At 56.8% G+C, this 14,568-nt stretch overlaps 2 protein-coding genes across 9 annotated transcripts; both read right to left on the reverse strand.

The window, feature by feature from the left end:
• Positions 1-42: 42 nt before the first annotated feature.
• Positions 43-4,092, reverse strand: MATCAP1 (microtubule associated tyrosine carboxypeptidase 1). Of its 2 annotated transcripts, XM_068992961.1 has the most exons (6): positions 3,523-4,092; positions 3,297-3,440; positions 2,881-3,013; positions 1,700-2,005; positions 1,498-1,595; positions 43-207 (listed from the first exon to the last, which is right to left on the reverse strand). In XM_068992961.1, the coding sequence occupies exons 1-6, from the start codon at positions 4,090-4,092 to the stop codon at positions 43-45; spliced, it is 1,416 nt and encodes a 471-aa protein (XP_068849062.1). The 2 variants fall into 2 exon arrangements, with proteins under 2 accessions (XP_068849062.1, XP_068849063.1); XM_068992962.1 differs by lacking the exon at positions 43-207 and having other exon boundaries at positions 1,512-1,585.
• Positions 4,093-7,501: 3,409 nt separating this feature from the next.
• EXOC3L1 (exocyst complex component 3 like 1) lies at positions 7,502-12,962 on the reverse strand. 7 transcript variants are annotated; one of them, XM_068992284.1, is made up of 14 exons: positions 12,691-12,962; positions 12,479-12,535; positions 12,109-12,269; positions 11,808-12,027; positions 10,325-10,937; positions 10,128-10,245; positions 9,866-9,991; positions 9,666-9,766; positions 9,364-9,474; positions 8,491-8,620; positions 8,247-8,369; positions 7,998-8,153; positions 7,782-7,906; positions 7,502-7,707 (listed from the first exon to the last, which is right to left on the reverse strand). In XM_068992284.1, the coding sequence occupies exons 2-14, from the start codon at positions 12,522-12,524 to the stop codon at positions 7,518-7,520; spliced, it is 2,220 nt and encodes a 739-aa protein (XP_068848385.1). In that variant the 5' UTR covers positions 12,525-12,535; positions 12,691-12,962; the 3' UTR covers positions 7,502-7,517. The 7 variants fall into 7 exon arrangements, with proteins under 7 accessions (XP_068848385.1, XP_068848386.1, XP_068848384.1 ...); XM_068992285.1 differs by having other exon boundaries at positions 12,109-12,182; positions 12,682-12,962; XM_068992283.1 differs by having other exon boundaries at positions 12,682-12,962.
• Between the last annotated feature and the right edge of the window lie 1,606 nt (positions 12,963-14,568).

The following is a 14,568-nucleotide window of genomic DNA, read 5'->3' on the forward strand; positions in this document are numbered from 1 at the left end:
AGCTTCATGTTCTGGGGGCCGATCCGGAGCCCTCAACCAGTATCAGTCAGGCAGCAGGCGGCCCAGCTCTGCCTCGTCCAGCCGGTTGGTGGTCATGATGTGTTCCAGCTGCTGCCGGTAGCGTGCTAAGTCCTGCATGAAGTGGGGCACCCGGGTGTTGTCCAGCACCCCGTGGGGCCGGAGGTGATCCACATCCTCATAGGAAACCTGCAGGGAGAAAGCTGGGCCTCAGTGCAGGGTCCCCTGGTTTTCAGGCAGCTGGTCCCAGCTCTCTTCCAATAGCCCATAGCCCTTTGCTCCCAGAACCCCTCCCACTCTCCTTCTGATTCATTCCCCACGTTCTGTACCCTGTGGCTCCATCCTGGGTGTTTGCTCTTTTTCTCAAAATCTTCTTCTAAGATCTATGTGCTTCAACCCCACTCCTGTATCCAGTCCAGCTTCCCCCCTTCATCTCCAAATCTGGGTATCCAACTGCCTTCCAAACACCTTTCCCTGGATACCAGGCGCCTTAGATGCCTCATAGCCAGCCTTCCTGGGTGCCAGCTTATGCAGCCCGACCCTTCTCACAGTCCCTAGGTCAGATTCCAGGGTGGGGACTTAGAATATGTCACCCTCCCACTCAGAGTGGCCACTGAGTTGAAAAGATTCCACTCTCTGAAGATCTCTCCAGCTTGCCCCTTCTCCATCTGCATGGCCACTGCGGGGTTATGCCAGACCACCATCAATGCTGCAGAAGAGATGAGAAAGGCCTCCTCTTCCCCTTGCTGCTGCTGCTGCTGCTGCTAAGTCACTTCAGTCGTGTCCAACTCTGTGTGACCCCACAAACAGCAGCCCACCAGGCTCCTCCGTCCCTGGGATTCTCCAGGCAAGAACACTGGAGTGGGTTGCCATTTCCTTCTCCAATGCATGAAAGTGAAAAGTGAAAGGGAAGTCACTCAGTCATGTCCGACTAGTAGCGACCCCATGGACTGCAGCCTACCAGGCTCCTCTGCCCATGGGATTTTCCAGGCAAGAGCGCTGGAGTGGGTTGCCATTGCCTTCTCCGCTTCCCCTTGCACTCCCTTCCATAGGCCTCTCCTCCCATATGACACACAGAGCCTTCTAAAGCCAACATCTGTGCCACCCTTCGCTTGAAGCTCCTTGGATTCCCCACTGCTTTGGATGAAGTTCAACTTCCTCAGTTTGGCACAAATACCCAGTGGCAAGGGCTTGATCCCTGGCTGTTTCTCCAGCTTGCTTCTGCAGGCCTTCCTGACTGCTCTCCTGGCCTGGAATGCTCACTTCCTTAGCAGTGTCTACACACACACCTGTGGGCTAGAAAAAGCACCTATACTGGCTGCCAGACTGTCACCTCATCGCCTGTGCTCACCCCACCCACGCTCCCCCCATGAGAGGCCTGGCACCCAGTCCTCAGTGGAGTTCCAACCAGAGGCTCAGGGAATACGGCAGTGAGGGGGAGAGCTGACTGGGACCTCTGAAGGCCCTGTGGCCCCTCACCTTGCCCAGCGAGGTCAGCAGTGGGAAGTCGATGGTCTGGCGATGCCGCAGAATGCGCAGGATGCCATCCAGGTATACCTGGTCCTTGCTGAAGCAGCCTGTGGGCAAAGAGGGCCGTGAGCCCTAGGTCCAAAGCCCCACCCTCACCTTCCCGCCCCAGGTCGAGGCACTCCCCCGCCAATCCCCCAGGACTGGTGCCCACCAGGCAGCGAGGTGTCAGTCTGGCCGCGCTTGGCACGCACGCAGTACTCCCAGCGCACATCGGCATCCTGCACGTAGCGCGCCAGGTCCTGGAAGAGCTGGCGAAAGGACATGCGGGCGGCACGATGTATAGTATAGTAGAGCAGTGCCGCGCGCCACAGGAAGGGCTGCTTGCGGAACAGCACGCTGTGCAGGCTGGCCAGGCCCTCCTCCGTGGGGTTTGCTGGCCGCAGCCCGTACTGCTGCCGGCCCTCGGCGCTGTGCCACGGCTGTCGTGCATTGTTCACACCCCGAAGGTAGTGGGTACCTGTGGGGAGGGCAAAGAAGAGGCTTGGCTGAGCATCCAGGGGGTCTTCCTGCCTGGCCCTATCCGGGCCATGCTCTGCCTGGCTGGACCTCTAGCCGGTGACTCACATAGCTTTATGTCCCTAAAATCAGGCTCTCACACAAGCCTCTCCACCCCACACCCATACTCACCCAACCTAAGGCATCATCAAGACCATCTTCAGGTAAACTCACACCCAAGGATCCAGAGGTTCACATACATGAATCCTCCCCTACCCGTCCAGGACTACACACACACAATTCTCCCAAACTAACACTGCTCCCCCACCCCACCTCCCGCAGCCCCCTAGAGAGGCCAGTCCCATACCCTTGCATGCCCATCTCATGCTGACATATTCAGCAACAACCCTTTGGCCCAGAGCAACACGATTCTTGACGAGGAGTGACAGACATGAAAGAATAGTAATTTGTGTCCTATGCCTGCCTTTCCAGCCTGGCCAGTCCCTTCCTAAATCCATCTGTGTCTTCAGCCAGTTCCCTTCCCAGAATCTGAACTTGCATCCACCGTGGAAGGCCTGTACTGTGGCTAGACTAGTGGGGCCCTTAGGGTTCTCCCTCTGGCTTGTCTTGGCCTCAGCAGTCTTGCCCCACGGACAAGGGAAATCAGAGAAGAAGCTGAGGGAGGAAAAGATATCCAAAAGAAACAGGAAATGAGGGTGAGCCCAAAGAGTGGGCTGGCATGTTCTGGCGTACCTCTGTGCGCCTGAGGGAGGAGGTGGCTGCTGGTGAAGGGAAGGGGAAAAATGAGAGGGGGTGGAATTACTGGGACCCCTCACTGCCCCACCCCCATGTCCCAGCCCCCTCTCATCCCAGCCCACCCACCTACCACACCCTGACCTATCTCGTGCCGCAGCATGCCCTCCAACCAGTACTGGCGGGCTCCAGTCAGGTTGATGGCCAATGTTGGTCGGCTGTTCTCCACCATCATCACTGCCTGGGACAGCAGGTCCTCACTCAGCTGCACCACTACCTGTGGGTGGGAGAGACGCACGTCATGGCCACCAACCCCGGGGGCCAGTGGGGAGGTGGACCTGCTGATGCCACAGGGGAGCCAGGCCCGACACTTGGCCACAATACCCACCCTGCCCTACCTCTGCTTGGAGCCAGCTCCCACCTGACTGGGGCAGGGACGGGAGCAGGGCTGGCCTGAGGTCACTAGCTCCACCAGAACAGAGCTGGGCCTGACACTGCCCAGTCTGGCAGTGTGGTTGGAAGCGGGTGGAAAAGGGGTATCACTGACAGCGTGAGTTCACCTCCCCGACGCAGCCCTCCTTCTGCATGTATCTGCGCACAATGGACCAGATCTGGCACTTGGTCAGGAGCTGGCCCCCCGTTGCAGCCTCGAAGTGTTCATAGGTCCCAAACTTCTCCAGAACAGCCTCGATGATGCCAACTGCCTGCACAGAGGGCCGCAGCAGCAGGTCAGGCTGGACCGCTCAGGTGGTCCGGGCTGGGGTGAGGCGGGCAGTTGTCACTGACCTGATGAATGAACTGTCCAGAGGCCTCACAGTATTTCTCCAGCACAGCCGTGGGCATGGGTTCCTGGTACTCGAACTGTGGGTTGTAGGTGTAATGGGACTGGAAGAACTTGTCCCGCTCGCGGTCCATATTGGTTGGCCGCAGAGCCACCAACATGCAGGGGCTCTTGCTGGCACCGTGGCCTGCCTCCTTTCGAGCCTTAGCGATATGAGGCAGGGAGGCTGCAGGCCGCAGGGTGCCCCTACCTGGGTCCCGTCCCCGTCCAGGCGGGGCCCGACTCTGGGTGCTGCCCCCCCGCCGGCCAGTACTGTTCACGGTGTAGGTGCTCTCGCTGCGCCGCATGTGTCCACGGCGGCCCAAGTGCAGCTCTGAGAAGGGCTGCCTCTCCGCCCGGGGCCGCAGGGCTGAGGGGACGGACAGAGCCAGGGGCAGGGCCAGGGACTGAGGCCAGGGGAACAGTGCTGTCCCATTTCGGTCTGAGGGCCCCGGCCTATGGGCCAAGGAGGAGGGGCTGGCTGGCGGGCTGGGGGGTGCCTGCTCGTACACCTGAGCACCTGAGTCCAGCACCATTCTGTCCTGGAGGGCACATCCGGCTGGGTCACTCCAGCTCCCCACACCGTCGACTTCTGGAGACACAGGAAGGATGTGGAGGCCAGCAATGAGTGGGTATGGCCTCAGGGCCAGCAGGCCCTGTGCCCCCTCACCTCCACCCTAGTTAGTCCATTCCCTGGACTGGGGGAAAGCAGGAGGAAGTCTCATACATCCACGTAGATGGTGGTTCCTCAAATCCCCTTAGCCCATGAGCTTCTGAGAGTAAGGCCTAAGCCCCCCACTCATGATTCTAATCCCTGTGCTCAGAGCCCACCCAGACTGGGAATTTGGTACAGTGTAGCCTCAGCTGCCAGGATGAAAGGAGAGGGGGTCTCACTATCTTCTATCTGCCTTCTACCTCTGGCATTTTCTCAGTCTCACTCCGCCCCTCCCACCCAGCTCCATCCACTTCCTCCAGCCCATTGGGCCTACCTGCCCCATGCTTATGCTAGTCCCTCCACCTGGAATGCTCTCTTCCCTCTGGGCCATCTGTTCAAATCTAAATTAGAACCAGCTTTTTGTAAGCAGAGGGAAAGTTCAGCCAATCCAAGCCAATCCCTGGGTGTCTCCTATCAGAGCCATCTTCCTAGTGGTCATCCAAGGCCAGTGTCAGGACGGTTACCCCAACTCTGTACCAGGGCTCAGTCTAACCCAGTCTCTCCCCAGAAACTGACCAAAGGCTCCATCCTCCGAACTCTCCTGTCTGCTCAGGGACATAATTCCAGCATCTCTCCTTTTTTCCTACATCTCCTACATCATCAGTCTCTTCCATTCTGCTGGATTCTTCCCGTCAGTATAAACACATGCTGTTATTTCTCCATCTCAAAAAACAAAACCCTCACTTGACCCCATAGCTTCACTGCATCTCCCTCCAGCTGCTTCTCAGGGTAATACAACACTCCAAGTCATCTATACTCAGTCTTTATCTAGTTCCTTCTTTCCTGTTCTGTCTTAAATTTCACTTCAAGTAGGGACTTCTGGCCCCTGCTCTCTATCAAACTGACCTGACCAAGGTCACCAATGATCTTCATGTTGATCAGTAGAACTTGACAAAGTTAATGACTTCATCTCAGCTTGGCCACATCTTCCACTTGGTTCTTGAATACACTGGGACATAGTTCTCCCATCTCACTAGCTGCTTGTTCTTGTCTTCCTTGCTGGTCATCCCTGTCTTTCTGACCTCTTAACACCATAATGCGGAGAGACACTGCTTTGGGAAAGATCCCGCTGTTCTCCTAACTTGCTACAATAAATCCTTCCTTACCCGCCCCTCCCCTGGAAAAAAAAAAAAAAAAAACTCTAATGTCCAGAACTTGAAAACTTCTCTTTTCCATTTATGCTCTCTCCCTGGGTGATCTCATCCACTCTCATGGTTTTAAATATGTCAGCCCAAACTTCTTTCATAAACTTCAGACTAGTGTTCTCTGTGTGTAAGTTGCTCAGCTATATTCAACTCTTTGCAACCCTATGAACTGTAACCCACCAGGCTCCTATGTCCATGGAATTCTCCAGGCAAGAATACTGGATACGGAGTGGGTTGCCATTCCCTTCACCAGGGATTTTCCCAACCCAGGTCTCCTGCATTGCAGGCAGATTCTTTACCATCTGAAACACAGGGAAGCCCCTCAAACTATGTCGTCAGTTCTCAATTCAACATGTTTACTTGAATGTATAACAGGCATCTCAAACTGAAAATGTCCCTGTCTGGAACGCTTTCCCCTCATATAACAGCAGGGGTCACTCTCACTTCCCTCAGATTTTTGTACAAATATCTTGTTAGAAAAGCCTTCCCAACACACCCTCTATAAGACAGTAAACCTCCTCTAAACCCTCTCCACCAGAACCTCGCCTTCCCTACAATATTGTCCTCCAATGCAGTCATCACCATCTGAAGTACAGTATATGTGACTATTGTCTGTTTTCTCCTTCTAAGTGTTCACAGCTGTGTCCCCAGAACAGTTGTTCAGTAAAGGAATGAAACCGAGAGCCCTTGTCCTTCTCAGAACTGGAATCATTCCCTCCCTGCACATGGCTTCCCCAGCTAGTTCTGATCCCTTCTCCCCTCCTCCCAGCATTCTGCCTAGTGACAAGCTGCTGGATGATTTCAGGCTCAGGCTTCCTTTCCCTCAACTAACCATACACTTTTCTGGATTCCTCACTGCTCTCCAGGCCTCTTACTTGTACCAATCCTCTTTATCTCCCCTTCTTTCATTTGACCTACCTCTTTGGAATTACCAGGATATGCCTGTTTTTTTCATGTCTCAGGTCCTTTTGCCAAGAATGCCCTCCCAATGTCTCCTTGTAACAAACTCCTAACCATTCTTCAGGACAGGGTTTAGGCCTCACCTTCTGTGGGAAGCCTTCCCAGCGTCTTAGAGGCTCCCAGTGCCCAAGCGGCTTCTTTACCACCCTAGGCTGTTATTGTTGGAGCCCAGGTCCGTGTCCCCCCACATCATCCCCTGAACTCCCTGAGGGCAGGGACGGGTCTCATTCACCCCCATGACCAAAGTACCCAGCACTAGATGCAGAATGAATGAAAGATGGTTGTGGGAGGAGCCCAGACTGAAGGCGGAGTCTGGTGATATATAAGAGGGTGTGGTCTGCGCCAGTAAGAAACTCCAAGAGAAGATAACATTGAAGAGGAGCCAATGGGTACTAGGAAATCGAGGAGGGGCGTGACCTACAGCCAATAAGTGGCAGGGGCTGGGGCAAAGGGTGTGCCCAATGGAGGGCGGGGCCAGTGGACAATGGAGCGGGGTTCCCAGGTAGATGAGGAGGGGTCCGGTCGAACGCCTTTTCGGCCTCGTGGGGGTGGGGGGATTACACCCGCGTGCCGCGCCCCCACCTGTTCAATCCTCTTCTCGCCGCCGCTGTTCCCGCTCCGCAACACAGGCCGCCGGCTGCCCAGCCCGCGGGAGCCGACGCTGGTGACGCACGGGCTCGGGCGCGCGCACGCTCAGACGAAGGAGCGCGGATTCGCGTCAATCTCTGCTGCCGCAAGAGCCCGAGGACACGGCTTGGGGTGGGGCCAGGCAGAGCCGGGGGGTGGTGTCCGCCATCGGGTCACGCCCCTGGGTGGGGTGTTGTCTTAAGCCCGCCCCCTCTGCCTCAGTTGACTGACTTCTGGCGTAGGATACGCGAGCTCTCTGCGGGTGCGCGCACACGTAAGGGTGTAGCCTGCACACTGTGGAAGTCCCCGTACTTGGGATAGCAGCCCACGTACAGGTCTGGTACCGGGATAGGTGGGGCGCAGCCATATATCAGAACTGGAACCAGGATACCTTAGTGTGTCACTGCACTTGGACCCCCTGCCCTTCGTGGGCACTTTTATTTCATCCACCCTTCGCCAACACGTACAATTCAGGCGTATGGGGACGTGACTTTATTCTGCGGGCAGTCAGGAGTCAGGCACAGGACCCTGAGGGGAAGCAGGAGGCCACCGAGGGTGCAGGTGTTGGCACGAGGCTGAAAAGTGCTCGGTGACCAGCTGGGGGCGAGGGCTGCGGGCCGGCCCGCAGAGAGCTGAGTGCGGCCAGGCGCTGCTCTCGGGACACGTCTCCGCGCAGGTCCAGGAGGGCGGAGACGTGATCCTCGCTGTGGAGTTTACGGGTGTGTTAGCCCCGCCCAGCCCCTCCTGGGTCTCCTCCCTTCCCGGCCGGTCTTCGCACCTCACGTCGGGAAACTGTTGCCGCAAGCCTGCCACCTCGAGGCCAAGTAGCGTGGGGTCGCGGAGGTTCAGCAGCTCCTTCAATGCAAGCAGCACTGGCACACACTGAACGCTCTCCTCCAGGCCCTGAGCACGCAGGTGTTGGTCTTTCTCCAATCCTCGATCCCTATCGAATCACTAAGACTCCCGCCCATCCGCTCGCCCAGCGAATTCTCACCAAACCGAGGAAAAGCTCCTGAAGCTGGGCCGCATCGTGCTGCAGGCGCTCAGCCGCCTGGGTCCTCTCGTCAGCACCGCGGCAGACTAGGCGGCCTTGCATCAGCGCACTTAGGTACTGCAGCACCACCGTACGTTCCGCCTCTACCAGCAACAGCTGTGGGGATCGCGATCAAATGGGTCCAGGATGTTTTTCGCATGGGCGCTTTGATAACCCCCGTCCCCCGCCAGCCTTTCCCCGCAGATGCACCTGGACCGCGGGATTCCGCACGTGCCGAAAGTTCTGGCAGAATCGCGCCGTCCGCTCGCACACGTCATCCAGCAACTCTGGGCTTGAGAGCCAGCGGCGCGAGGGCAGAGCCGCGAATAGGGGCTGGGAACGGAGTTCAGAGACGTAGCTGGAGGGACGATTCAAACCCAGCATTCCCCAGCAGAGGCCCCCATGCATACGCTGTATCTCCTCCTCCCAGCCCCGTCTCCCCCTGAAGCCTCACCTGTAGCTCCGCCAGCAGCGCCTCCAACACCAGGCGACAGATCCTCTTCTGCAACTTGTCCAGCTCTGCCTCCACCGGAGCCAAGACTCCAGGAACCACCCATTCGGGCTGCAGGACGGATACGGAGGAGCTGGACCGACCAAAAGGATGGCTTCAGGACCAAGGCCAAGGCCCGAGAGAACCTCTGCTGTCTAGCCACTCGGGCGCCACCTAGTGGCACAAGTGTGTCGCCTGAGGGGACAAGAAGGGCAGCTCCCTGCACTTCTGAAAGTGTGGACACAGCTGAGGCTGAAGTGGTGGGCTCAGCGAGTTAGAAGGCACACATGCCACCTGGTCCTGCCTCTAATTCGCGGTATGATCTTGAGCAAGTTATGTCTTTCAGTTTGTTTCGGTAAGAGGAGAGAGTTAATCCCAGTCAGGAGGGAGTCAAAATCATCATTAACTTGTTTGTCCTCTCTTGCCCACACCCCAGAGAACATAAGACCCAAGAGGAAGGGAATATTTTTGTTATATTCACAGAGATAACGCTAGACGTTACCTGGCACAGAATAGGGCCTTGATAAATATTTGTTGAATGAATGAATAATTGACACTCTGTGCCAGGTACTGTGGTAGGTACTTTATATCTATAATCTCACGTGAGTCTCAGAAGGTCCATTATTACCCATATACTATCGACGACAGAAGCAAAATTCAGAGAGATTAGATAACTGGCCCAAGGTCACAGAGCTAGTAATTAGGAGAACTAGGATTGGAACCCCAGGGTTACGTGAGTCTAAAATTCCTAAAGGCCCTGTGTAGGCTAGATCGATACTGAATCGATGTTCAGTCAGGGGTTAGTGGAGGTGGCGTTCTGTGGGCACATCCTGGTACCTGAGTGCTAACTGGTGGTTGAGGGTGGCCAGTAGGTAGGGCACGTAATGAGGGACCACTGCTTCCCCGCCGAAATGGTCTCGGGAGAATCGGATCAGAGCATCGCTGAAGCTGCAAAGAGCAGAGGTGGCTCCGGTACCTGCTGTCATTCTGGTACAACCCCAGTCCTTAGTACTCTGGCCCCACCTCCAAGATACCCAAGGCCCTGTTTTGAAGGAGTCCTTTCCCATGGGTGTGTCTGATCACTCAGAACCCCTTAGGGCTGCCCAGGAGCAGGGCCAGGAGTTGGGAGTGGGTCAGACCTCCTCAGGAAGGTGCTCAGTTCTGATAGTGCCATGCCATGCATCCGCTGCTGCAGTGACACACTGACCATTCTGGTCACACGAATGTTCTCTTCCAGGATCTACAGGTAGGGATGGGCAGCCATTAGCGGGGTCCTGGTCCTGCCCTCCTTCCCTTTCCCTGTGAGGGCTGCCCCCAGGTCTCGCCACTTTTCACCCACCTGCAGCACGATGGCTGGCAATGGCGAGTGGTAGAAGCCAGACAGATCTGTGTCGGGTTCCTGCTCACGGCTCCACTCGACTACCTCCCCATCCAGTGCCTTCTGCAGCCACTGGGCCACCTTTGCCTGGGGAAGGGGGGCAAGGAGCAGCAGGATGTAGCAGGGCACTGACACTGCTAGAGACGGGTAGATACATGACTCCACAAATACAGGCCCACGGGTGGCGGCAGAACTGCTCTGAACCTGGGCTCCAACTACTCACCTGGACTTTGGCCACAAATGTTGCCTCCAACTGCTCAATGTTTTCCAGGGTCAGGAGGGGCTCCAGATCAGACACATCAGCCTCAGGCCCCAACTCCAGGCTCCCCATCATTTCTGGCCTGGAGATGGGTTGCCCAGTGTTACACGGAGCCCCCAGCCTTTGATGTCCCCATTCCCTACTGCCCCAGAGACACTGACCCCTGGTACACATGCAGCGCCCAGTGCAGCAGGGTGAAGGTGTCGGCTTCTTCCAACTCAGGCCCTTCCAGGAGTTGCTGCAGCCAGCGCCGCAGGCCGCCATGCAGGGTGTGGGCCCACAACTGGACAACTTTGTAGTGTGGTGGGCAGCAGGGTGCTACCAGAGCCTCAGCCATGGCCAACTCGGCTGGCAGAGCCACCCGCAGAGCCTCCAGCCACTTTGCTAGTGCCCCAGGCCCAGGTTGCAGAGATGTCCCGAAGTGGACCCGCTCCAAGCCCTGCTGTAGTGCACGCAGACAGCGCTGCCGCCAGTCCCGTGGAGCCTGCTCCAGGGAGGTGGTGCGCCCAGCATCCACCTCGGCCACACGCACAGCAGCCACCAGCAAGGCTGGGTCCTCCCGGGCCAGCTGCCCTGCAGCCCCTGCGGCCGCCTCCACAGCCTGGCCCAGAGCCTCAGCCAGAGGGCCCAGCCCCTCGAAGACTGGCAACTCCAGGCCCCCAAGAGGTGCACACGTCTCCTCTTGCAGCTGCTCCAGTTCCCGAAGGCTCACATAGGCTTCCAAGAGCCGCTGGGCATCAATCAGGGTCTGTGTGTGGGCCACTGCAGCTGGCACTAATCAGAGAGAAGAGACAGCCTTGAGTCTAAACCTTTCCACCTGTGCAGTGGGTACAGCAGTGGATGTTGATGCCCTGGTGCTGGGGTGATGTGTAAAAGATTTAATGATCAGTACAGTAGAGCACTGGCCAGCCTGAAAAGACCCAGGGAAGGGCCTACATGGTGGTTAAGGTGTAAACCCTTGAGTTGATGAAACAGAAGGAAGGGAGAAACTTGGCGGAGGGAGTCATGCCAGTGGCTATTTGACCACCCTGTTAGGGAAATAGTTCAGTATATAACAGCCAAGTTGGGCAGAGCCACAGGTATCAGTCCTGACTCAGACATTCCATGCTTGTACGGTGCTTTGTTGCTCAGTCATGTCTGACTCTCTGCGACCCCATGGACTGTAGCCCACCAGGCTCCTCTGTCCAGTGGGATTCTCCAGGCAAGAATACTGGAGTGGGTTGCCATGCCCTCCTCCAGAGGATCTTCCCAACTCAGGGATTGAACCCAGGTCTCCCTTGTTGCAGGTGGATTCTTTACTACTGAGCCACCTGGGAAGCCTAAGAGTACTGGCGTGGGTAGCCTATCCCTTTTCCAGGGGATCTTCCCGACCCAGGAATAAAACCAGGGACTCCTGCATTATAAACGGATTCTTTACCAGCTAAGCTACCAGGGAAGCCCTCCTATGCCCGGGAACCCTAGAATGAGCTAACAGGCACCCTGCTTCATACGTCATCTGGAGCCTGTATTACTCTCTGGAAGGGCCCCGATGTGTCCCTCCATGCAATTTCCCACTGACATCCCAGTCCCTTGATCAGCGACAAGCCCCTTGGTGCTTGTCAACCCGCTGGCAGAGGGCTGAGGCCGAGGGCCAGGCACACTCACCAGCTCGCAGCCGGGGCAGCAGCTGAGACAGGGCCTGCAGTTGTTTGTGCTGTACAACCTGCTCCCGCAGGGGTTCTAGGGTCTGTGCAGCCTCAGCCATATCCTGGAGCAGCCCATGGGCCTGGCCCAGGGCCTCATGGGCTCCCCGCACGGCCTCGAGGGCCTGGGCCAGCTGCCACACCCCGGTCTTCACACCCTCCAGGTATGACTGCACTACCGACTGTGGGAGGGAGGCAGGCAGTGAGGCCTTGCCAGCCCTTCAGCTCGCCCCCAGCACTCCTGCCTCCTGCCCGATGCCCACCTTGATGCGTGCTTCCAGAGAACAGGTCCGCTGCACCTCGCGGCTCCGGTACTGGCCCAGCCTGGCCAGCTGCTCTGGCCGGTAGAAGATGCCCGAGGCCCACTTGAGTGCTGCACCCCGGGCCAGCTGCTCCGCCCTCTCCTGCTCCGGCCACTCCGGCCCTGGGCAGGAAGAGCCTGGGCAGCTGCGTCAATTGGGCTAGGCTTGCAGGAAGTGGCTGCCGAATCTGCTCCCCTTCCTACCCCTCAGCCTGTCCCCCAGGGTGGTCCGCTCCTCTCCCCGCCCTACAGAGCTCCAGTCAGACCCCAACCCACCATCCCCATCTTTCTTGCCACCATCCCTCCCTCGGCCCACCCAGAAGGGCTCATACCAGTGGGGAGTACGGGCTGCGTTTTGTCCCTGGCTGCCGAGTCCATGGCTGGAGGAGCTGGAGCGGAGTGAGGGCAAAGGTCCAGGTTAGAGCAGGCAAAGTGGGCACTCCTCTGAGCTACTGTGTGCATCTAGGCCCCTCTGAGAAGGAGAAGGTTCCGGCTCCCTCAGGAAATGAGGGAGGTGGGAGAGGTGGGGAGGCACCTGAGATACCCTCGTCGACGAGGTTTCCCGGTTTTGCCCCCCAGATGGGAGTGGGGCAGGGTAGATGGGAGCCTCCGCTGGGCGCTGCTCCTCTCTGAGCTGCAGAGGACACTATGGTATGGAGCTCGCCAGGCTTGACCAGGCGTCCAGTGCTCCCTCCTCCACAATAAGCCTTGGCCTTGAGAAGGGCCCTCTCCCCCGGCCGTCTCGGCAGAGTGGGATACTCCCTCCACTGGCTCACAGGCCCACACCTCAGCCTGCCACAGCAGAATTCTTCAACCCAAGGAAGCCTCTGTCCCACCTCCCTCCTCAGGAGCCCCCTCCTCCCTCCAGGTCCCGCCCTCTCCAAGGCCACATGCAGAAAGGAAGGAAGCTGAGTCTCTGGTACTATATTCCCAACAGGAAAGAGCATCTGCACCGTGGGACAGAGTGGGGAGGGCTGGGCGCCACTTCCTTGGGGGAAGGGGTGGGGCTGTCCTCCCTGTGATCAATGAGTCTGGAGCAGCCTAGGCAGGACCTCTTATGCTCAGGGCACAGACAGGAACTAGATGGCCCCAACCTGGGTGGAGAGGAAGGTGTGCTGATATGGATGCAGACAACATCACAGTGTGAAAACTGTGTTGACAGGCCCTTAGAGGCAGGTATGCCTCTGCAGAGGAGCAAGAGACCATAGGCTATTGTGAAGAGGGTGTGTGGCGGGAGATGGCAGAGAGGGGTGGAAGGGCTATGAAAGCTTGTTTGTCTTGGAGATAAAAGGAGCCATGAAAGGGACTGCTGCTGCTGCTTAGCTGCTTCAGTCGTGTCTCTGTGCCACTCTATGGACTGGAGCCCATCAGGCTCCTCTCTCCGTGGGGTTTTCTAGGCAAGAATACTGGAGTGAGTTGCCATGCCCTCCTCCAATGGAACTGACTACTAGGTAGTAATAATGCTGTGGACACTGGCTACCACCCAAATCCACCCTTCAGGACAAAGACACTCATTCCCCTAGCGGCCCGAAATGTAGGCTAATGAGGTCTCAGATCTGAGTCTCTTGGTCAGCGTTAGGGTATAAGGGCCAGGTAGGCCTTGGAAGGGGTACCCCAGTTTCAGTGCTCCTAGAAGGACAGAGCCCTCCATTTTAACTTCCTCACAGTTTAATTCTCCTCTCTGCCCTGTTTGGCCTGTCTTATTTCCTTACAATTGTGGCTTCTCAGTAAACTTCCTGCTGGCACATCTCTTTCTCAAAGACTGTTTTCCAAAGAACTTGACCTAAAATAAACTATAATAAATGATAGTGTTAAAAATAACAAAATGATACTAGCAAACACATAATCCTTCCACATGCCAGAAACTGCTCTAAGCGCTTTACATATATTTACACATGGGTAAATATGTTTGCATTGGTTGAAAAGTGGTTTTAATCCCATGGCCTCTGAGCACTGTAGTGTGGAGACAAGAGAAAGGCGAGGCTGGGATCAGGGGAAGAAAGTGGGGATGCAGACAGGTGAATAAGCTAGATGTAGTTAGTGCTTGCTGTTTGGCAGGAAGTGAAGGACAGGAATAAGGAGGGTAGGTGATCCCAAGAGAGTGGGGCAGTCTTTTAGGAGCAGGTTTGGGAAAACACATTGGGTTCATCAGGCAGCAGGGTCTCCTCTCCTGAGATGAGGGTTGGGGCACAGTTAGTGGAGTTGGGGCAGGTTTGCCAGCCAGGAAGGTTCCAGTGATTCCTCCTTACTACTCCTGAGGCTACCCAACGACTTCCTCCACATGCTTCCTCGACCACACCTGTCTTCCGGGATCCTGGGGTTATTTTCGTCCTCTTCGGCGGTTGGACATTTGTTGATGGTCCCTCAAGTTTTTCGGCCATGTCTGCTGAGAGGAATTGTGACGAACTCCCTGGAAGGGAAC

Source organism: Capricornis sumatraensis, chromosome 20 (genome assembly GCF_032405125.1).
Source record: "Capricornis sumatraensis isolate serow.1 chromosome 20, serow.2, whole genome shotgun sequence".
NCBI lineage: Eukaryota > Metazoa > Chordata > Mammalia > Artiodactyla > Bovidae > Capricornis > Capricornis sumatraensis.